The 21,126-nt window shown below is 53.9% G+C and overlaps 3 protein-coding genes across 4 annotated transcripts; all 3 read left to right on the forward strand.

The window, feature by feature from the left end:
- The first annotated feature begins 751 nt into the window (after positions 1 to 751).
- MPZL2 (myelin protein zero like 2) lies at positions 752 to 3,762 on the forward strand. The gene is made up of 5 exons (XM_033081590.1): positions 752 to 806; positions 2,083 to 2,249; positions 2,574 to 2,784; positions 3,140 to 3,284; positions 3,677 to 3,762. The coding sequence occupies exons 1-5, from the start codon at positions 752 to 754 to the stop codon at positions 3,735 to 3,737; spliced, it is 639 nt and encodes a 212-aa protein (XP_032937481.1). The 3' UTR covers positions 3,738 to 3,762.
- A 2,237-nt stretch (positions 3,763 to 5,999) lies between these two features.
- MPZL3 (myelin protein zero like 3) lies at positions 6,000 to 11,826 on the forward strand. Its single transcript, XM_033081587.1, has 6 exons — positions 6,000 to 6,078; positions 6,754 to 6,920; positions 7,312 to 7,522; positions 8,364 to 8,529; positions 9,249 to 9,312; positions 11,243 to 11,826. Exons 1-6 carry the CDS (start codon positions 6,000 to 6,002, stop codon positions 11,267 to 11,269), a joined length of 714 nt encoding a protein of 237 aa, XP_032937478.1. The 3' UTR covers positions 11,270 to 11,826.
- A 2,416-nt stretch (positions 11,827 to 14,242) lies between these two features.
- LOC117008052 (junctional adhesion molecule-like) lies at positions 14,243 to 20,587 on the forward strand. Of its 2 annotated transcripts, XM_033081582.2 has the most exons (8): positions 14,243 to 14,570; positions 16,296 to 16,344; positions 17,588 to 17,745; positions 18,677 to 18,899; positions 18,982 to 19,108; positions 19,433 to 19,493; positions 19,675 to 19,773; positions 19,932 to 20,587. In XM_033081582.2, the coding sequence occupies exons 2-8, from the start codon at positions 16,296 to 16,298 to the stop codon at positions 20,091 to 20,093; spliced, it is 879 nt and encodes a 292-aa protein (XP_032937473.1). In that variant the 5' UTR covers positions 14,243 to 14,570; the 3' UTR covers positions 20,094 to 20,587. The 2 variants fall into 2 exon arrangements, with proteins under 2 accessions (XP_032937473.1, XP_032937472.1); XM_033081581.2 differs by lacking the exon at positions 14,243 to 14,570 and having other exon boundaries at positions 14,578 to 16,344.
- The last annotated feature ends 539 nt before the right edge of the window (positions 20,588 to 21,126 follow it).

Consider the following 21,126-nt stretch of genomic DNA (forward strand, 5'->3'; position numbering starts at 1 on the left):
CTGTGAAGGAAATCGGCCCCAGCCACCACCGAAAGATCCCGGTGACCTGGGGTGGCTTCCCGAGACAGGATCGTGAGCCAGACATCAACACAGCCACGGTGATTTATGGCCCTCGAATGCAAACATCCTCATTTTCCAGCACACAGGCTCTGACTGATTTCACACTCTCAGACCCGCCACTCTCCTCCTGCGGGATATTTTGTGTCCCACGGAATTTCTCACCTGTGGAGCACCGACCCATCTTCCACTTGATTTTTCCAAGGACTTCCCAATCACCAGGCTCCAAATCCTTGGCTGCAACCAAGGAACGATCAAATCATTTTAGGGTTCTTTGGTGGGACGTTTCCATCCTCGGGATGAGGGCCAGCACTGTCAATTTTGGGCCGCTCTCTTTAGGATTGTTTGGGTTTTTTTCCGAACAAAAGGCCCTCATTCCTTCGAACCACCTATGAACACCTCCAGGCAAATGTTCTCTTACCTCCCACAAGAGGGGAGTGGTTTCGGGTGGCGGCTGGGAGGAGGAATGATTGCAACACAAAAGAGCAGGAGAAATGGGAGGGAGAAGAAATTAATCTTACCTTGGGAATCTCGCTGATTTACGCAGAAGTGAGCTGGGCTGGGCACACCGTGGCAAGGAGCAGGCCGAGCTGAGGGCACGGAATCTGCCCCGTTGGGCTGGGAAGACCTCGACAAACTCATTTTTTACCCGGTGACCGAGAATTTGTCTTCGCAGCCCGGATTTGTGTCCCCGATGCGCGGCCGCACCTGGCTGGGCGCTGCGCTCGTCCTGGGGGCGCAGCTCCGAGGTAAGGAAAGCTGGCCTCACTTCCCTCCTCTGAACCTGAAATTATCCCCACGACAGAGGCTTTTCCCCCGTCCTTGCTGCGATTCTTTCCGTGCAGGGCTCGCTGGAAGGGGCACAAGTGGTTGAGTTTCTTCCCCAACAGGTTTGGGCGTATTCGAGCGAAGATCGCCGATCTCTCAGCTCGGGTTTCAACGTCTTTTTCTCTCCTGCCAGGAAGCTGAACTTTACTCCCAGCCTTTTTTTTTTTTTTTTTTTTTTTTTAATTTTATTTTGCTACCTTTGTTCCTAAACAATCAGGGATTGTCCAGGCGCCCCGGCTTCACTTACACAGCAAAGCTTCCAGACTGACACGAAACTCACTTGAATTTTCAGCAGTTTATATCAAAACACCTGGATTTTAAGAATAACAAATCCTTCTTTCCCAAATGCATCAGCACATCAGCACGCTTTTTCTTTACTTAAAAAAGTATTCTACTCTTATTTCTCGCTTAGTTCTTTTCAATGAGTTTAAAATTAAAAGATTTGGCACCGAATCCGTATATGAGCAACGTGATCTCTGCCAATGAGGTTTTTCACGTGTGAATGACTTCAATGTTTTGGCATCCCACGTGTTTTTCCCTGTGAGATAAGGAATTATTTGGAAGAAAGTATTTAGTTATGAAGTTATGAAGATTATGAAGTTTACAATTTACAACTCTAGATAAGATTTTTTTTTTTTTTTGGCTTGAATCACGCTGGGGTGAGTCAACTTCCTAATGTGACAGGATATTGATATTTTCTATTTCCTTCACCAGTGAACCATTCATTTTTCTTATTTTCCATTTTCCTCCTTTCTTTTCCTTGCTCTCCCTCCTGCTGCTTGTCCCTCTTCCAGGGGAGCATCGAGTGAGTGATGCTCACTTATTTTTATAAAGCAGCAGCCATGGTGGTTGTGGGGATGCTCTTGGAAAAACTAATCCACATTTACCTTGATTTCCTCTAGAATTCTTCAGCCTGACTGAATTTACCTGCAGCTGCCCAGCTGGGCTGTAAAGCCTCTAAAACCAGCTCTGGATTTAGCAGTTCCACCGTGCTGTGCATGAGGCTGAGTGGAAAGTGCACGAAGGGCAGTTCTAGCACGGGAAATAGCAATTATTGGGTGGGTTTAGTGCAGTGTGGAAGGAGTCTGTGCCTGAGGCACTCAGGCTGTCCCTTGGCAGCGCAGACCAGGCTCAGGGAGCTGAGCTGATGAGCAGCAGCCCTGCACACGGTGATTTTCCCCCTGTGCTTGCCCGCAGCGCTGTGGCTGGCGGCAGCAGTGGAAGTTCACACTGCCAAGGAGGTGGTGGCGGTGAACGGGACCAACCAGCGGCTGAGATGCTCCTTCTCCAGCAGCAGCCCCGTGGGCCAGCAGCTGGCTGTGAGCTGGAACTTCCAGCCCGAGGACCTGGGCTCTCATGAGCTGGTGAGTGAGATCCGTGTGCTCTGTCTGGGCTCCCCCCTGCCCCACACCCGGGGAGCAGTGAGTGGGCACAGACACACCCCAAACCCACAAGTACAACTGGGCTTTCGTCACCTGTAGTGATTAATCCGAGTTCTGTTTATAGACTCTGCCTAAAAAGCGCTCTTGTGTTTAATCTTGGGTGATCAGGGTTGAAATATTTGTGGCTTTACAAAGCTGGACCTTCTGACATCATAGCCAAGGTGACATCCTGCACCTGACAATACTTCAGGAATCTTCCAGGCCCCTTCCAGCCCGGGCCATGAGATGTTCCTGTGATTTTTGCAGGTATTTTACTACCAGAAGGAGCCCTACAAGCCCCCCTCGGGAAGGTTTAAAGACCGAGTCACCTGGGATGGGAACATCGAGCGCAACGACGTCTCCATCATGCTCTGGAACCTGCAGCCCAGTGACAACGGCACCTTCACCTGCCAGGTGACAAACTGGCCAGATGTCTTTGGCACCATCGGGGAGGTGCGGCTCCGGGTTGTGCAGAAAGGTGAGAGGCCAAGGAGAGCCCCAGAGCTGCATTTAACCAGGGCAGCCTTGTGGATTTAACCAGGGCAGCCTTGTGGATTTAACCAGAGCAGCCTTGTGGATTTAACCAGGGCAGCCTTGTGGATTTAACCAGAGCAGCCTTGTGGATTTAACCAGAGCAGCCTTGTGGATTTAACCAGGGCAGCCTTGTGGATTTAACCAGAGCAGCCTTCTCCCACCCCTGGGGAAACTGGGAGAAAAGGGGTTGGAAGCAGAGAGCACGAGGGGAAAAAGAGGAGCCTGAGGAAAGGTTTTATTCACAGACAGGATCCTCCTGTGTGTCCCTCTGCTTCATTGCTCTGTCTCTCCCCACGCAGTGAACTTCTCAGAAATTCATTTCCTGGTCGTGGCCATCGGGTCTGCCTCGGTGCTGATGATCATCGTGGTGACAGCTGTGATCATCTGCCGGCAGCGGCGCAGGAAGGCGCGAGCCAAGAGGCTGGAGGTGGCAGACACCGAGGGGTGAGGACACAGAGGGAGGGACAGGCTCCTGGGGGAGCTGGACGAGTTTATCTGCACAGCCTTTCTGAATGATGGACCCTGCACGGAGCATCTCCAATGCAAAACTGCCAGCCCAATTAGCGATAATTGGCTGTGTGCAGGCAGAGCAGAGCCCCAGGATGGGCAGGCTCTGGAGTCCTCATGTGGCCCTTGCCCTTCTCAGCAGCTCCTCATGCAGAGAAGGATGCAGCTGCTGAGGTGGAGGGCAGGTGACCACCCTGTCCCCTGAGCTGTCACCACACGTGTGGCACGCTCACAATCCCACTGTGTGTGACTCAGGATGTTCTGCTGCCAAGCCTGACACTGATTTGGGCTTTTTTTCTGTTTTTTTTCCCCTCCCATTTTTATAACAGTAAAGAAAAGGAGAGCCTGAAGATGGGGGAAGAAAAGGAACCCGTTCCATTGGAAGATTAAAGGTTTTTGCTGTGTGCACAATGCAGGTACCCATCCAAACCTTCTCTAATTAATGGCTCAGTGTTCCTGTGGACTCTGCAAGAGAGATTCCCTGGGGTATTTCCCTGCTATTCACAGTCAGAACTGAGGCCATGGTCACACTTTGCTGTTGAGGATCCTTCAGAGACAGCTGAACAATCACAGCCTCTTAACTGTACAACAGATTTCTCCACCCTGCTGCTGAGGAGCATTTGCAGGACAGCCATTGTTGCTGCTTTCCATGGCATTCCTGCTTTGTAGATGAAGAGGAATGAATTACTTCCCTTTTGTCAGTTTTGAATCTACTTTCTGATTACTTTAACCTTTATTGTTTTAAAATTGCAGCAGGAAGACTGGCACTGTTTCCATACTCACTGTCTTTGCTTAAATGTGTCAGCATAAATTTTACCCACAGTTTCTGAGGTCAGCAGCTGCCTCTATTATTTTGGTTTTTGACAATAACCCTGAGTAATGGATGTTTGCTTTTCTTACAATCTTTCCTCTCAGGTGCTTCCAAAGCAGCTGGAGAAAGCTTGTAATTTGGGGTGTTAGAACAAAGCTGGATTACAGACGCCCCACGCTGCCCGTGTGGTTCCTCTGCCCAACCTGAAAGTCTTGCATGGAAAGAGGGTGACTTTACATGAACTGTGAATTCCCTTCGGTGAAGCAAAGCAAGAGGATCTTGCCCCGTGAACAAAGAACTTTCCTTCATCTCCTCACCTGTGAAATGTGAGCACGGCGTCTCTGGAAGATGAAAGTGCCAAGACTGGCTGAACAGAGGGCTGGGAGCTGTTGGAGCAGATGCACTCTTGCACCTTAGAAACCACAACGTGCCTTTGTGCTGCCCTGGTTTTATTCCCCAAGAATCCTCCCTGACGTCCTGAGAAGGAAGACTGAGCAGTGAGGCCTCAGCTGCTACAACAAACATCCTTGGAATCCCTTTTGTACCTTAGGTGGACAGTGTTAGAGCTGGGCAAGGCGTGCTGGTTGTTATTAGGGATAACAACCACCAACCAGAGTGGGTTTCCCATCCATCTCTTGCAGCTTTGGGGGAATTTGGGGGCTGAGGAGTTTTGTAGGTTCAGCAGCTCCCCCCATCCCCATTCCCACTCTCACTATCCCAGTGCTCCCCTCTGTTCCCCAAAACTGGAACCCACGGAGCTCTAACGGTGTCTGAGCAGCCCCAAACCCAGCCTGTTACAGTATTTAGCCAGACCCAACTCAAAGTTTGTTTGTAGACTGTCTTTATGGCTTTACAGCCTGTGATGTGCCAGCCACGCTGCCTGGCTGTTTCCTGCCTGTCTGTGTTCATTTTCACTCACCTGTGTTGTAAATAAAGGTGCCTTGCTGAGAGCTGTGCTGCTGTGGAGGGGGGATGAGACCTGGGAGCCCCTGACACCTCAAATGAGCAGATTTGCTCTGTGTGCCCCCAAAATCGGATTTGTTACCTGCTGTGCAACAAACAAATACTTCAGGGAGATGTTGATTATTGATTTCAGAGGGTTTTTGGTGGTGTCTCACAAATCCAGCACATCCCACCGAACTTTTACTGCCACTATTTATGCACAGAAATTCAGAGTTAACTTTCGAAGTCCAGCCCCTCTCTGATGATGGGTTGGTAATTCCCATATGAGTTATGTCACCAGAGCCAACCTCTACCCCTGCTCAGGGACAGGCTCTTCACCTGGCCACGGTCTGTTTGACCTGTAGCTGTGATTTTGGCACTATAACCAAGATAGTTCAGCTCTAGGATATATAAACCTCACGTGTTTTGCCGGGTTAGCAATGTACACACAGACACACATCGACATGATTTATTACATTCCTAAAAGTTGTCACTTCCAGGGTGCCCTTGGCTAAGGCATGCATTGCTGTCTGTTCCCCTGATTAGGTCTCTTTTTTTTTGTGCTGATTGCGCTTGAAAAATCAAAGATCCACAGTGAGGAACGTTTGACTTAATGCAATCCCGACACATTCCTCATGTTGTGGCAACACCCAAAATAAAAAAAAAAAAAAAAAAAAAAAAAAGAAAAAAAAGAAAAGGTGCAGAGATCGGGCTGGAGCCGCTCGGGGACACCCGCGGTGGTCACTCCGGACCTTTCGCTGTTCCCGGAGCCAGCACCGGAGCCAGCTGTGCCCAGCTGTGCCCAGCTGTGCCCACCCCGGCACCGCGGCCATTTCGGGGCTGCCCCGCCCTCACCTGCGCCAGGTGAGCGCCATGTTCCGGGGCTGAGCCCGGCCGGGATGCGGCGCCGAGGGGCGGCGGGGGCCGGGGGCCGCCTCCTCCTGCTGCTCCTGCCGCGGGGGGCTCTGCTGCTGCTCGGTAACGGGATGGGATGGAAGGGATGGGATGGATGGACGGGATGGGATGGAGGGGAGCCCGCGGAGCGCTCCGCGTGGAACGCGGTCGGGAGCGCTCGGGATGCGGCTCCGGAGCTGCGGATGGTGCCGGGGCGGTGGGAGGCTCGGGAAGGGTGATCCCGCCGTGCTCCGTGCTCTGGGGGAGGTGGGAAGCTCGGGAAGAGCCGTCCGGGAGCGGTGGGAGCCCGGAGCGGGGTTTTCCCGGAGCGGTGGAAGTGCCGGGGTGAGACCCGAGCGGGGCAGCAGCAGGAAACGAGAACGGGAGCGCTGTGCGGACACTCCTGACCCCGTGCGGGTGACATTCTGCGGCCGGAAAGGCAGCGCTGAATCGCTTTGGTTTCCTCAAGCTGGCACGTTTCAACTCGTCAGGGACCCAGATTCCATTTCTCAACTCTTTGTCTCCACGTCCAAACATCCGTGGTGGTGCTGCCCAGTGCCTTTTTTAGAGCTGAATCCAGTCCCACGGATAGGTCAGGGAAGTTTTCTGCTTCCCTGAGGATTTCAGTGCTGGGGAGGGAGTCACTGCTTTAGTCTTTGAGCTCTGTCTGACCTACACACGTCTCGTTATTTTTGGGACAATTTTGCACCTCGCAGGTAACAAGAAATGAATCCCTGCCTTTTGTGCCTGTTCCATCAGGTGTCTGCAATGCTCTTTCCCTGGAAATTAAAGCCAGCCCCAAAGTCCGAGCTTTTGTGGGTGAGCAAGTGCTGCTGAAATGCTCCTTCAAATCCAGCTCCCCCATCACGGAGAACCTGCTGGTGGACTGGACCTACCGACCCCTCACTGGGGGCCCGATGGAGAGAGTAGGTGGAACAGGGCCAGGCCTCTGGGCACGCTGAAAATCAGAATTTTCTGTTTGCTTTGCTGGGCTGCCGCCTCACTTGGCGGTTTGGGAGTTTCTCTGTTGCCTTTTTCCCCCTGTAAAATTCCTTTGGTATTCTCTGGGTGAAAAAACATTATAGGTAAATACAAAACAGCATAATAATGATAAATTAGGGGGTTTATCACAAGTGCTGCATTATACAGAATGACTGCAAAGGTTCAATTGGTTGCTTTATTTCTCTTAAATAGCAAATACTCTCCCTGATTTCTGAATGTGCCATTACTCCTTTATTTTTGCATTGCAAAAAGCAGTTCACTGTTTTCTGATGTGAGTGTTTTATTGCCACAGTGATTGCCTGTCCCTCCTTGCAGGTTTTTCATTACCAGTCCATCCCATACCCCACAGCAGCGGGGAGGTTCAAAGACAGGATATCCTGGGCTGGGAATGTTGCTAACGGCGATGCTTCCATCGCTGTCCAAAGTCCGGAGCTCAGCGACAACGGCACTTTCATCTGCAGCGTGAAGAACCCTCCAGACGTTTATCACAACCTTCCCCAGACCGTGCTGCTGGTCACAGAGCGGGGTAAGGCTCCCTGCCCACACTTTGACCTGAGCTGCTTTATGGGATCTTGGGATTCTGAGCATCACGTGGGAAATGCTCCCTGGACTTCCACGCTGAAGTTTCAGCAGAGGTTACCTCAGCCCTGCTCAGGACTTTGAGAGCTGCTGAATTGGTTTGGGGCAGGGGGAGCTGGGCTGATAGCAGGAATCAAAAGCGTCCCTTTGTTCAGAAGTTTCAGCCTCCGCAAATTGCGGCAGAACAAGTTAAACATTGAGGAAACGCTGGCCTAAAAATAATCCCCACATCACAGGCGCTGATTGTCAGTAATAATTTCCTCATCTGCTCTGCGTGCCAGCCCTGCCCCAAATTCCCAGCTCAGCCCTGCTGCTAGAACTGTGTCGTGCCCTGCCTTCCTCTGCAGCTCCCTCCTCCTCAGCCTGCCTGGGCTGGGTGTGGGGCAGGAACCCCACGGATTTGGGGACTGCAGATTTGGGGACAGGAACCCTGCAGGTTTGGGGACAGGAGCCCCACAGGTTTGGGGACTGCAGATTTGGGGACAGGAACCCTGCAGGTTTGGGGACAGGAGCCCCACAGGTTTGGGGACAGGAGCCCCACAGGTTTGGGTACTGCAGATTTGGGGACAGGAGCCCCACAGGTTTGGGGACAGGAGCCCCACAGGTTTGGGGATAGGAACCCCACGGGTTTGGGGACTGCAGGTTTGGGGATAGGAACCCTGCAGGTTTGGGCACTGGCTGTTTCCAGTCTGCCAGCCCTGTGTCTCACATGCAAGGGCCACCAAGCTGTGTCTGGGCTGAGCCTTTGTCCCAGAGGCTCAGCCAAGCCCTGTCTCTCTGGTTTCCAGGCCTGGCCTTCCAGCTGAGCTCAGCAGCTCTGTTGTCCATCCTGGTGTTCGCCCCTTCCATCCTCGTGGTCGTTCTGCTGCTGGTGAGGATGGGGAGGAAATTCCGGGCGGTGAAGGAGAAAGGAAAGTGTGGCTACAAGAAATCCTCCATCGAGGTGTCTGATGAGTAAGTGCTGGCTGCAGGCTGGAGCCTGTATTTCCACTTTGGGGTGTTGGCACAGGCACCAGGGATGATTTCCCCACTGTCCTTCAGCACAAACTGCAGTTCAGTCCCTGGTATCTGCTCCTCACCCAACAGGCAGAAAGCTTTGGGAAATCCCTGTGCTGGAGCACAAACCCAGTGCTGCACGTTCCCTTTTTTCTGGCATTCGTGTGAGGAGCACCATGGAACTGAGAAGTTTAGGGTCAGGCATGTTTCACTCCTGGAATGAGGTTTATTTGAGCCTGAGTCAGCAGGATGTGCTGCATGTGTGAGCTTTGTGTGCTGCACTTTGGGGTCAAGTCCCCATAACCCAAAATAAACCCAGCAATGGCCTGAGCAGAGATGCCAGGTACTGGAGGAGCCTTGGAGACTGAACTCCCTTCTGCTCAACTCCTTGCACAATGATTTTTTTTTTTCTACCGAAGTATTTTAATGTTTTCATTGGTGGTGTAAGATTAGCCAGTCAAAAAGCAACTTTTGTTTTAATCTTTGTGAAGTGCCACCTTCAAAATGAGACATCTGGCAGCTTTCAGTCCTTTTGGCTTTGCTGTGCAGACTGAAAGGTTTTCCTCATGACGAAATACCCTTCAGTTCCATGTGGCATAACCAGAATTCACAGTCCAGAGGAGGTGCTGGGGTGTCTGGGGGGAAAAGTCCAGCCTGACCCCGTGTTTTTCCTGCAGGCCTGAGCACACAGAGAGCGCTGGCTGCGGGGGGAAAATCAAGGAGTGGTGCCTGAAGTGTGTGGTAAGTGAAAATTGGGATTTTCACTGCGGGTTTGCCAACTTTGGGCGCTCAGAGCAGAGGGTCCTAAAGCTCTGGGTGTCCAAGGTGTGTCCCCAAGGCTCCCAGCTCTGGGAAGTGAGAGCTGCTGGCTGTTCTGCTGGGGAGGCTGCCACGAGATCCATCAAGCTGATTTTTCATTGGGCTTGATTGGAACCAAAGCTGTCATTTGAAGATGCCAAACCAGGGTTGGAGTTGCTGCTGTGGAGTTTCCTTAGGGCTCTGCATGGGCAGTTTGGGGCTGGCAGTGCTGTGGTGGGGAAGGCAGGCTGTGACCCCCCAGCCCTCTGTGTTTTTGCAGAGGTGGTGGTGGAGATCTTCCTCCTTTCACCTCATTTTCGTTACGAAAGGACATTGCTAAACCCTCGCGGTTTGTTTGTTTGTTTCTGCTTTTTGTTTGTGGTGCTCTCTGAAGTGGTGGCTGCCTTCTAATTCTGCTGCTTCCCTTCCCACCCCAGCAGCAGCTCCTGCTAATCAGGAGCTCCAGCTCCTGAGTGCTTTTTCGTGGTTTTGTGTGAGTCCTGTGTGCTGGAACCGGCCCCACATTCCAGAGTAATGCCTCAATTCGAGAGGGCTTTCATTCTTTCAGTGTCCTACAGAGCAGATTTACCGCAGGGGCAGCCTTGCCTCTCATGCACGCAGCCAGGACGTGAGTTAAGGAGGATTTAAATAAATATGTGTTGTTTCACTCTCCTAATGCCAGTGATTTAAAACGTCCTAAATGCCCAGGCCTTCAGACAGGCGTGTGCTGATGGTTTCTATTAGGTACAGGATGAAAAGCAGGCAATTATGTAAGTTGTACATAAAATATTTACAGTTCTGCATTAGACACAGCAGGCTCAGAGCTGCAGGGTTGGGGACGAGGGTTTGGAGAAATGCCAGAGCTGCCCTGGGAGGTGCAAGAGCTCCAGGTGATGTTCTGGGAGCTGGGGAGGTGCCAGGAGGAGAGATGGGGAAGGAGGCAGCCCCAGCTGGGTGAGGAAATGCTGGCAGGACATGGGAGATCCTAAAAGTTGAAAAATGTCTTCTCATGTTTTGAGAGGAGTCAAACTGGGATGATAAAATCCTGCTGCTTTCATGTGGAGTGTTCAGTCAGGTTGGATCTTTGCTGTCTGATGCTGAAATATTTATCTGATCAGGTCCCTGAGGACGCTGCCCTATAACCAGTCTGCATTTTTGAGGTTTCTCTAATGTGCTTTTCCATGCTTCACATGTGACCAAACAATTAAAATGGTGAAGCCAATGGAAAATCACTTTAGGCTGGAACTGTGTGGAGTGCCAGTGAGATTTTCTTGCAGAGCTGAGGTGTTTGGGTGAGCTCCCAGCTCAGAGCTGCAGAGCTGCTGTGGTTACAGCAGCCGTGGGCTTCTGAAGGTGGGTGTTTGTCAGGCTGAAAGAAAAAAAATTGTGCTGCTCAGGGCTGTTCCTGCACTTTCTGCTTCATCTTAAGCTGCTGCTTCTCTTAAAGCACATTTCATGTGTGGGTTACAGAGTGAGGGTTGCGTCTGGGAGGAGTTAAAGAGATGTAGTATTTATATTTATATTTGTATTTATATTTGTATTTATATTTATATATATTTATATTTATATTTATATTTATATTTATATTTATATTTATATTTATATTTACATTTACATTTACATTTACATACTTATATACTTATATACTTATGTACTTCAATACTTATATACTTATGTTATATTTATATTATATTTGTATACTATTATACTTGTTTTCTCAAGTATACTTTTCCAAGTTCCTGGCTTTGCAAGTCCCTGGCTTGCTCCAGCACAGCAGCAGCTTTGGGAAGCATTCAGGCTCCAGCCCAGCCCTTGGCTGAGCTCCTGACTGGGTTCATTTCTTCCCACATCATCTCAGTTTCTCCCTGTTCAGGACACGGATGAGGAAGATCCATACTGATGAAGACTGAAGCTGTGGGAAAGGACTCAAATGACAAAGAACCATGGTTAGATCCTTCCAGAAGCTGCTGGGAAACCAGAGCAGACTGAAGGACATGCCCTGCCCTCGCTGGATTGGAAGAATAATGCTGCTGGGATAACTCACTTCTATTTAAGCACAAAATAACGATTTTCTAAAAATCTTCCTCACTTATTGGGGAAAAGAAAATCTCTTGCCCTCAGATCTGTGGGGTCTCCAGAAGCCTCAGTGCCTGCAGTGCCAATGTGCCTTTGTTTTCCTGTAAATTGCTTTTATCTTTTGGTGACATCCCTCTTTTCCTGAGCCCTGGAAACCCAACTTTTTGAAGGAAAGGCTGCTCCAGCTCTCTGGGCACTGACAAGGTTTATTCTCAGGTTTTTTGGAACATACTGACTCACACCAGTTTGATGAAGAGATATCTGCATCCTCTGTCTTGGAGTGAAGAGAACCTACTGCTTTTGAAGTATTTTTAATTCAGCTGCATCACTGGGTACCTCTCCTGCTGCTTGTGGAAGTGAAGCCCAATTCATAGAAAACTTTTTTTTTTTTAAATCAGAAATGTAAATGGGGACTCTGTTTCTGGGGACACACAACCCCATCTACCTCAGCCATGGACTCAAGCACTGCCCAAAGGAATGTTCTGTTTGCAGTAGTTGTTTTCTTCCTCCCTTCCAGGACCCATTTTAGGGAACTGGTTAATTGTGCAGCATTACTTCCCCTCGATGAAGGGCATTTCCTCTTTCACCAGCCTTATCCAACAATGAGTAGCAGTGGAATTAATCCACTCAATCCCTAAAAAGTTGCTTTCTTTCTGTATCAGTCAAATATTCTCCTTTCACTGTTGTGCTCCAGGTTAACTGTTGATTTTACTGTGCAATTACCAATAAATTGCATTTTATTCCATTCTGGACTCTCTTTATTTGGCTAAATACAGCTGAACTCATAAAGCTGCCAGGCTGAGGTGTAAAAATTGTCGTGTAATGATGGGTAAAGGTTTTTGGGGAGCAGATTTAACAGGTACCAGGTCCCCCTTCAGCATCTCAGCTGGCTGCAGCTTTCAGGTGTGGTGAAGCTCTCTCTGAGAAGCAGGTCAGCTGTAGATCTGTGCCTCCAGATAAATAAATTTTTCACTCTGTCTACTCTTTAAAATGCTTGTGCTCCCTGGTGACACAACATCTCTGTCAGCCAAAACTTTCCTGGGAAAGGCTGGTGTGGGATCATGCAGCCTGGGGGAAGTGGCTTTGCTGTTCCACTCTCACACCACACGACTTCCCCTGGGGAACCAAAGGTTCTTTTTTTGCTGCAAAATGCTGAATTTCAGCTGTGGCTCCTTGGCTGAGCTGCCACTTTGGAGCTGTGCCACCCATGCAGAAATTCCTTGGTGCACCATCAAACCCACTGAAACTGGGATGGAGAGCAGGGGGATACTGGGATGGAGAGCAGGGATACTGGGATGGAGAACAGGAGGATACTGGGATGGAGAACAGGGGGATACTGGGATGGAGAATAGGGGGATACTGGGATGGAGAGCAGGGGGATACTGGGATGGAGAGCAGGGATACTGGGATGGAGAACAGGGATACTGGAATGGAGAGCAGGGATACTGGAATGGAGAGCAGGGGGACACTGGGATGGAGAACAGGGGGATACTGGGATGGAGAACAGGGATACTGGGATGGAGAACAGGGATACTGGGATGGAGAGCAGGGGGACACTGGGATGGAGAATAGGGGGATACTGGGATGGAGAACAGGGGGATACTGGGATGGAGAACAGGGATACTGGGATGGAGAACAGGGATACTGGGATGGAGAACAGGGGGACACAGGGATGGAGAATAGGGGGATACTGGGATGGAGAGCAGGGGGATACTGGGATGGAGAGCAGGGATACTGGGATGGAGAACAGGGATACTGGAATGGAGAGCAGGGATACTGGAATGGAGAGCAGGGGGACACTGGGATGGAGAACAGGGGGATACTGGGATGGAGAACAGGGATACTGGGATGGAGAACAGGGATACTGGGATGGAGAGCAGGGGGATACTGGGATGGAGAACAGGGATACTGGGATGGAGAGCAGGGGGACACTGGGATGGAGAGCAGGGGGATACTGGGATGGAGAACAGGGGGATACTGGGATGGAGAACAGGGATACTGGGATGGAGAGCAGGGGGATACTGGGATGGAGAACAGGGATACTGGGATGGAGAACAGGGGGATACTGGGATGGAGAACAGGGATACTGGGATGGAGAACAGGGGGATACTGGGATGGAGAATAGGGATACTGGGATGGAGAACAGGGGGACACTGGGATGGAGAACAGGGGGACACTGGGATGGAGAACAGGGGGATACTGGGATGGAGAGCAGGGGGATACTGGGATGGAGAGCAGGGGGATACTGGGATGGAGAGCAGGGGGATACTGGGATGGAGAACAGGGGGATACTGGGATGGAGAACAGGGATACTGGGATGGAGAGCAGGGGGATACTGGGATGGAGAGCAGGGGGATACTGGGATGGAGAACAGGGATACTGGGATGGAGAGCAGGGATACTGGGATGGAGAATAGGGATACTGGGATGGAGAACAGGGGGACACTGGGATGGAGAACAGGGGGATACTGGGATGGAGAGCAGGGGGATGCTGCAATGGAGAGCAGGGGGATGCTGCAATGGAGAGCAGGAACTGCTCTGGTGTTTCAAGGAAAGAGGAAGGGTGAAAATGGGGTTTCACACGGCCGGGGGTTGCACCAGAGGCAGATCCGTGGCTGGTGTGTGTTTCAGAAGGAAGCAGCTGCCCCTGCTGTGCCTGGCAGGTTCAGGGGCCCTGGCAGCCCCAGGGGAAGGCACAGCCACGTCACTCAGTGCTGCTGCCTCACTGGGACAGGGTCCAGGATGCAGCAGGGACAGCTCTGATCCCCAAAAACAAAGCAGGAGGGAGCACAGGTGCGTGCCAGGAGTCTCTGTGTCCCAGACTGGTCATTGTGACTGGTCAGGCCAGTCCCTCACGCTGGCCTGAGCCCAGCCTGTCCCTGTGAGGTGCTGCTGAGGCTGCCCCATCGCTGCTCTGGTGCAGATGTGTCTGCAGCTGCTTTCCTCTCCCTGTTCCACATCCCAGTTCGTGTTCCGCTTTCTCTCGCGTGTGAGAGTAACCATAGATAGACTCAGCCTGAGAGAAGGAACCAGAGCCCTGAGATGATTTAGCAACGGGTTCAGATGTGAATCAGTCGCTGAAGAACCCTTCGTGCAAGACAGGCTGACTTCTCCAGGCCACACCAGGTGAGTATTTTTTGCTGTAATATTTATTTCTGGATGATTTTTTTCATTCGTTTTTCCTGAGGAGAGAGCCAGGGGAGCAGCAGTGCTGGTGGCTCATGTGCAAAAGCAGGGAAATGTGAAGCCACGTGGTGTCTGTGCCCCTTTCCCCCCAATCTGTTTGGGAAAGTCAGTTTGGATGTGTCAGCACTGGCACACACAGAACAGCCTGGTGAGTGGGTGCTGGCTCCAGCTGGTGCTGTGTGTCACAGGGAGAGACCCTGTGAAAATGTGTTCCCAGCCAGGACCCGAAATCCTGCTCAAAACCAGGGCAATAAATCCAGCAAGGACCTGGTGGGAAATAAGGCCCAGAGCCCCAGCAGCTCATCTTTCAGGTTCTGGGTATAGAAATCTCATCTTTCTGCACTCAAACAGGACAGGATTTGGAGCTGGCTGCTGTTTTGGTTACTGCAAGGGGGTGATCCCAGGTGGGTGCAGCTCTGCAGGTTTTGGCAGTGTCTCTGGCAGAGCAGGGTGCTGTGCCTGCTGCCCTGAGCTGTGCTGGCCCTGGGGCTGAGCTGGAGCCGTGTTTGTAGGTCAGGCTGTGCAGAGAAGTGTGTCACAGCAGAGCTGCACAGAGCACAGCAAACCACACAAAAACCCAACCCAGAGGGGTCCTGTGCTGGGAGAGGCAGATGGCAGAGAATTCCAGAAGGTTTACTGCCACTTCTCAGGATGTTTTGTTTGTGGAAGGGCAGGGTGATGAAGGTACAAAGCTGTAGTGATTTTCTCAGCCTAGAACTGATCCAAGGGTCCCCAGCAGCTGATTCTGGGCCTGGAATCCCTGCCTGAGGCTGACCCAGAGAGTCTCTCACTTGCACAGGGGAGCAAAAATAGAGAAGCCACCAAAATGCCAGAATGGCAGAGATGATTCAGCTCTTGCCTTTCTATTTCTCTTTCATTTCAGCAGTATTGGAAAATACGTGCTGGCAATGGCAGCCTCCATTCCAGCTTCACGTGAGGGTTCTCTGGCTGCTCTCAGGAACTATTTACCCTGAAATGAATGAGAATCATGGAACAGGGACAGGGCAGCAGGGCACTGGCTCCTGCCTTCCTTTGGGCACTGGCTGGCACATTCCTGGTGGTGACAGCCAGTCCTTCCCTGGGCTGCAGGGTAAACCTACAAAAGGATTTGCAGGATAAACCTACGAAAGGATTTTCATGTCCAGAAAATATCCATCGTTTCATATGCAGAAAGGAGATGTCAGCTTTATTCTGAGAGACGTGGAGCAGGTCAGGCTGAATCCAGAGAGCAGATGTGGCACTGCTCCAGCAGAACCTCTCCCCATGTGCAGCACCCAGGGGCAAGGATTCCGATCTGGAGTAGAGGGTCTGTGTTTTAGCACCAAACTTCTCTGATTCTGTTGTATTAAAAACATGTGATTGCTTTGGGGGCAGAGTTAACACCTGCGAACATCGTGGCTCAGATGTCAGAGGCTCGACCCCCAAACCACCGGAAAGATTCGTGACAGGTGAAAACATGAAGCTTAGCCCTCTCCCCACGCTTGCTCTTCCTTTTCAGGCTCAGATATCAGAGCCTTGAACCCCAAACCACCAGAAAAATTCGTGACTTAGGTGAAAACACGAAGGGACTCAGCCTTTCCTCTGACCTTTAACTGGCTGCCAGTCCTTGGCGTCCCGCCTCAGGGGACACAGTGGCACATGTGTCACCTCTGCTGCTCTTTTCAGATGGAGATGAAGGTGTTGCTGGGCCTGACCCTGCTGCTGACATGTCTGGGTAAGCTTTACATTTTATTCCCCTCTGCTTTCCCCTCTGCCTTTGCTCTAAGAGCCATCAGTGTCTCTCCTCCTGTGGGAAGCCCGTGGAGCTGCTCCTCTCCTGGGTGCCAGACTCTCCTCTGGCCCTGCATGTGCTGCATCCCCCCTTCCTGCAGATCTCCCCTATAAACAGGCTGCAAACTGCATCCCTGGATGTGTCCTGTATGGAGGCTCCAAGGCTTTGAACGAAGCAGAACTGCTTCACCAAGGTTAAACACAGGGAGAGGTTTCCAAGGTATTGATTTTGGCTCTGCTCGAGGCAGGCAGCTCCCTTGGTCTTCTCCGCTGGCAAATATTTGTCATTTCCAGCTCCTCAGCTGGTCAGGACCAACAGAACTAGTTTGGGAAGCTGCAGCACTTTGCATTCATTATTCACAGGGTTTCAAACAAACACTTGGTGCTTGGCCAGGGCCCGGCCCTGGGTGGTTGTGGACAGGCTGAGCAGAGTGGCTCGGCCACGAGGACGAGCCTACCTGTCTGAGCAGCTCCCGCTGAATCAGCTCAGCAAACAGAGCCTCAGCGTCCCTTGCAGTGCCACTGCAGGCTGAGGCAGGCAGGGCTGACGGGCTCCAGTGACATTTTCTGCCCCACTCACTTCAGAGAACCTTTTAGTTCGGAGAAGAGCTTTAACCTCCTTCCTGCCACAGGTTTCAGCAGCCCGGTGAGCTGGTGGGGTTGTCAGCTCTGTGCTCTTTGATGTACCCCTGGTTTGCTTTTTTCCCACTGTCCAGCTTCCCTAGAAACCCCAAGCTGTGGTTATGTGGCCAGACGAGTACAAGCCCAAGTCTGGAGCCTGTGAGCAAAGGGGAAGGAAGCCAAATGGGCAGTGAGGGAGGAACTGAAATTCATGCGAAGCGCTTGAATTGCCCCTGGCCTGGTAGAGATGAGAGCAGCACAGGTTCTCCCAGCCAGTGACTCAGAGCACAGCCCTGCAGGAGCTGCAGGCTTTGGCTCCGAGGCGTGGAGGGCAGGGGCTGTGCTTCCCAAGTCCCCTTCGGCTGGATCACAGGAGCAGCCCTTGGTGTGGCGGCGGGAGGATGAGCTGCCCCACATCCCGGGCAGGGCTCAGGCACGGGCTTGGCCTCTGCACTGGTCAGGGCCGTGAGCCCCGGGCTTCCCCAGAGAGGAGACAGCGATGGAGACAGGCAGGCTGGCCCTGGCCGTGCTCCCTGGGCTCATCCTGCTGTCCCTGTCCCCGGCAGAGCGGTGCAGCTGGGCTGCAGGGGTGTTCATGGAGCCCCAGCTCCGAGCTAGGGCCGGAGACTCGGTGCTGCTGCGCTGCCTCTTCCTAGACCCCGACGGCAAGGGGGGCACCCTGCACAAAGTGGACTGGCTGCGCAAGGCAGGAGATGGCACTCAGGTGGGTCGGGACAGGGGTGCCAGGGGAGGGGACACGGGGCTGGTGGCAGGGCAGGGAGGGTGAGGGAGCTGTGGGGAGGCTCTGGGGATGCAGCCCTGGAGAGGCTCTGGGGAAGCAGCCCTGGAGAGGCTGTGGGGATGCAGCCCTGGAGAGGATGTGAGGATGCAACCCTGGAGAGGATGTGGGGAAGCAGCCCTGGAGAGGCTGTGGGGATGCAGCCCTGGAGAGGCTGTGGGGATGCAGCCCTGGAGAGGATGTGAGGATGTAGCCCTGGAGAGGATGTGAGGATGCAACCCTGGAGAGGATGTGGGGAAGCAGCCCTGGAGAGGCTGTGGGGATGCAGCCCTGGAGAGGCTGTGGGGATGCAGCCCTGGAGAGGATGTGAGGATGTAGCCCTGGAGAGGATGTGAGGATGCAACCCTGGAGAGGATGTGGGGAAGCAGCCCTGGAGAGGCTGTGGGGATGCAGCCCTGGAGAGGCTCTGGGGAAGCAGCCCTGGAGAGGATGTGGGGAAGCAGCCCTGGAGAGGCTCTGGGGAAGCAGCCCTGGAGAGGATGTGGGGAAGCAGCCCTGGAGAGGCTCTGGGGAAGCAGCCCTGGAGAGGCTGTGGGGATGCAGCCCTGGAAAGGCCATGGGGAAGCAACCGTGGGGAGGCTCTGGGGATGCAGCCATGGAGAGGATGTGGGGAAGCCCATCACTTGTGACCAGGCCATGAGGAGAGGAAGTTTCCATGAGAAAAAGAAGGGTCCCCATGCAGGGGCAGGACCCGCAGCACCGGAGCTCTGGGTGCTGCATCCTGCGGCTTTCCCTGAGAGAGCCAGGCTCTGTGCGAGGAGAACAGCCCATGGGACAGGGAGAAGTGAGCACTGAGAGCTCCTGAGGAGGGACAGCACCTGACATCCTCCACCTGACGCCGTGTGTGCCCTGGCAGGAGGAGATGGTGTTTTACTACTACAGCAGGCACGGCGTGCCCGTGGGGCGCTTCAAGAGCCGGGCGCAGTGGCAGGGGGACGTGTCCCGCCGGGACGGCTCCATCCGCCTGCACGACCTGCGGCTCAACGACAGCGGCACCTACGAGTGCGAGCTGCGGCTGCTGGAGGACAGCAGCATCTTCAGGAGCCAGACGGAGCTGCTGGTCAGCTTGGAGCCCAGAGGTGCGTGCCCTGAGCCCGCAGCCTCCCCCGCCGCTCCGGGGGTCCCCGCGGTGCCATGCCCTGCCTCGGTTCTCCCCGGCAGGACGAGGAGCAGCGGGTCCCGAGGATGCTGCGCTCCCCAGAGACTCCGGGTTGTGGCCGGCCGTGGTGGGCTGTGGCTGTGTGGCCGTGGTGGTGGCGTTCCTGGCCGGGCTGTGCGTGAGGAAGAGGTACCGGCGCTGGTTCTGAGTTTGCGGGGGTGAGGAAGCGGCTCCCTGCAGCCCTGCCTGGCCAAGCTTTGCGCTGGGGGTCTCAGGTGCGAGGGCTCAGCTCCGCAGGTGTTGGGGTGCAGCCTCCTGCTGCCATCTAGTGTCACCCTGCCCCGGCCGGTGTCCCCTGGGCTCCCAAAGCTCCTGGGCTGTGCCAGCAGCGGGGATAGCCTGGCCCAGGCATGTGCAAAGGGGTGTCAGTGTCCCGGGAGAGGGATGGGGGGACAGGAGGAGTGGGTGATGCTCCTCCCGGAGGTGACACTGCTGCTGCTGCCTTCCTTTGAGGTTTGCAAACATCACAGCCCTGGAGACGATGGGGAAGAGCAGCGACAAGAGCAAAGCAGAGGTGAGAGCTGAGGCTGGAGGGGTCTCTGGGGCTGGGTGTTGGGCTGGGGAGGCCGAGGGAGGGGATCCCACACTCCAGGCACGAGGGGCCATTTGCTGGGCAGCTGCAGCCATGGCTCTTGGTGCTTGCCCTGTGTGTTTGGGGCTGCTCAGTTCCAAACACCCTGACCCACCCCTCACAGGAAGCAATTTACTCCTCAATCCCTGGAGCTGAGGTACCCAAGGCTGAGCAGGAAGCAAAGAAGAAGAGGAGAGCTGAGGACAGCACGTACATAACCATGGTGAGGAGCTGCAGCAGGCGTGGTGGGGCTCCCACATCACTGCCCCCTCACCAGGACCTCACTCCCTGTGCCAGGCCCCAGCATCCTGTTTCCCTGCCCTCTCCAAACACACCCTGGTACCCTGGGGGGGCTCTCACCCTGTCCCTTGCTCCCTGCAGCACCCATCTCACTGCCGGGACAACGGCGTCTACGTGGAGCTGGCCAAGAGGACGATCCCGACGGAATGGATGGCAGAGGGGACACAAGGGGATGGACAGAGCCAGGAGCCCCACAGCAGGCCAGAGGAGGCACTTCCCCGGCCTCCAGAGTGGCAGAAATAGCTGTGCTGTGGCATGGCAGCCCCTTGTCCGCTGTGTCCAAGACACTTCTGTCTCTCCGAGGACTCAGAGCTGGTGACACGTCACTGTGTGCCCTGTGCCAGGGCACTGCGGGGGCACAGCCCGCCCCAGCTGTCTGCAGGGGACCAGGGGACACGTGTCCCTCTGCTTCTTGCCCCCTGGACTCTGGAGAGAGTGGGCACAGCCTCAAGCTCCAGCTTTGATCCTGGCCCAGGATAAGAATCTCCAGCGGGGGAGATGCAGCAAGAGCCGTCCCGGTATTTTTCTGTAGATAATAAAACTCAGGGAGTCTTCCCTGGTGCTGTCTTCATTTCACCTCCTGCCTAAGCATGTGATGTCCAAGTGTTCCAAAATCTGCCTGGCCCAGGGATTCCCTGAACCCACGGGACACCTGCCAGCCCTGCTGGCTCCAGGCGGGACCAAAGCCAAACGGGACAAACAAGGGGTCCCTCGGCAGCAGGATGGGCACTGAGGGGAGCAGGACAGAGCCCCACGTGTGTCCCCTGCCCACGGGTGAGCAGCCAGCCGGGTGATGGGCAGCGCTGACCGGGGGGAGCGCAGCCACCCCTCCCGGGCCCCGCTGGCGCTGCTCCCGCTCCGTGCCCGGTTGCTGGGCGCTATGCCGGGTGCCGGGCGCTATCTATAGATGTTTGACACCTCCAGGTGCGGAGGGAGCCGGGACCCTCCACCTCCCACCGCTGCCGGCACACTGCAGCGCGGCGCTGCGCTCCTTGGTTCTCGTTGACACCCTGCTCTCTTTTCTCACAGGCAGCCACCGGAGGGGATCTGGGAGGAATCAGCCCCCAGAGCTGGGTTTGGGGGATGGCACAGGGTCTTTGTAGGGTTGTGGCATCCCTAGCAGCTGAGTAGAGCGGGTTTTGCCTGCCCAGGGATGGGGGGAAAGTGCTGTGTGTGCAGGGAGTGCTGCTGAGCAGAGCTGCTGGGACACTGCCGTGCCTTCTCTCCCGGCTGTCCTGCTTCCCCTCCTGGCTGGGGTCAGGCAGCAGAGCCCCTC

This window comes from Catharus ustulatus, chromosome 28, assembly GCF_009819885.2.
Source record: "Catharus ustulatus isolate bCatUst1 chromosome 28, bCatUst1.pri.v2, whole genome shotgun sequence".
Taxonomy (NCBI): Eukaryota; Metazoa; Chordata; class Aves; order Passeriformes; family Turdidae; genus Catharus; species Catharus ustulatus.

Excerpts from the sequence above, each read along its gene's own strand:
- LOC117008052 (XM_033081581.2), top strand. The coding sequence starts at position 16,269 with ATGTGTCACCTCTGCTGCTCTTTTCAGATGGAGATGAAGGTGTTGCTG. Across the intron at positions 18,900-18,981 it reads GGTCAGCTTGGAGCCCAGAG|GACGAGGAGCAGCGGGTCCC; the intron begins GTGCGTGCCCTG and ends TCTCCCCGGCAG. Across the intron at positions 19,109-19,432 it reads GGGCTGTGCGTGAGGAAGAG|GTTTGCAAACATCACAGCCC; the intron begins GTACCGGCGCTG and ends CCTTCCTTTGAG.
- MPZL2 (XM_033081590.1), top strand. The coding sequence starts at position 752 with ATGCGCGGCCGCACCTGGCTGGGCGCTGCGCTCGTCCTGGGGGCGCAG. Across the intron at positions 2,250-2,573 it reads ACCTGGGCTCTCATGAGCTG|GTATTTTACTACCAGAAGGA; the intron begins GTGAGTGAGATC and ends TGATTTTTGCAG. Across the intron at positions 2,785-3,139 it reads GCTCCGGGTTGTGCAGAAAG|TGAACTTCTCAGAAATTCAT; the intron begins GTGAGAGGCCAA and ends CTCCCCACGCAG.
- MPZL3 (XM_033081587.1), top strand. The coding sequence starts at position 6,000 with ATGCGGCGCCGAGGGGCGGCGGGGGCCGGGGGCCGCCTCCTCCTGCTG. Across the intron at positions 6,079-6,753 it reads GGGGGCTCTGCTGCTGCTCG|GTGTCTGCAATGCTCTTTCC; the intron begins GTAACGGGATGG and ends CTGTTCCATCAG. Across the intron at positions 6,921-7,311 it reads CTGGGGGCCCGATGGAGAGA|GTTTTTCATTACCAGTCCAT; the intron begins GTAGGTGGAACA and ends CCCTCCTTGCAG.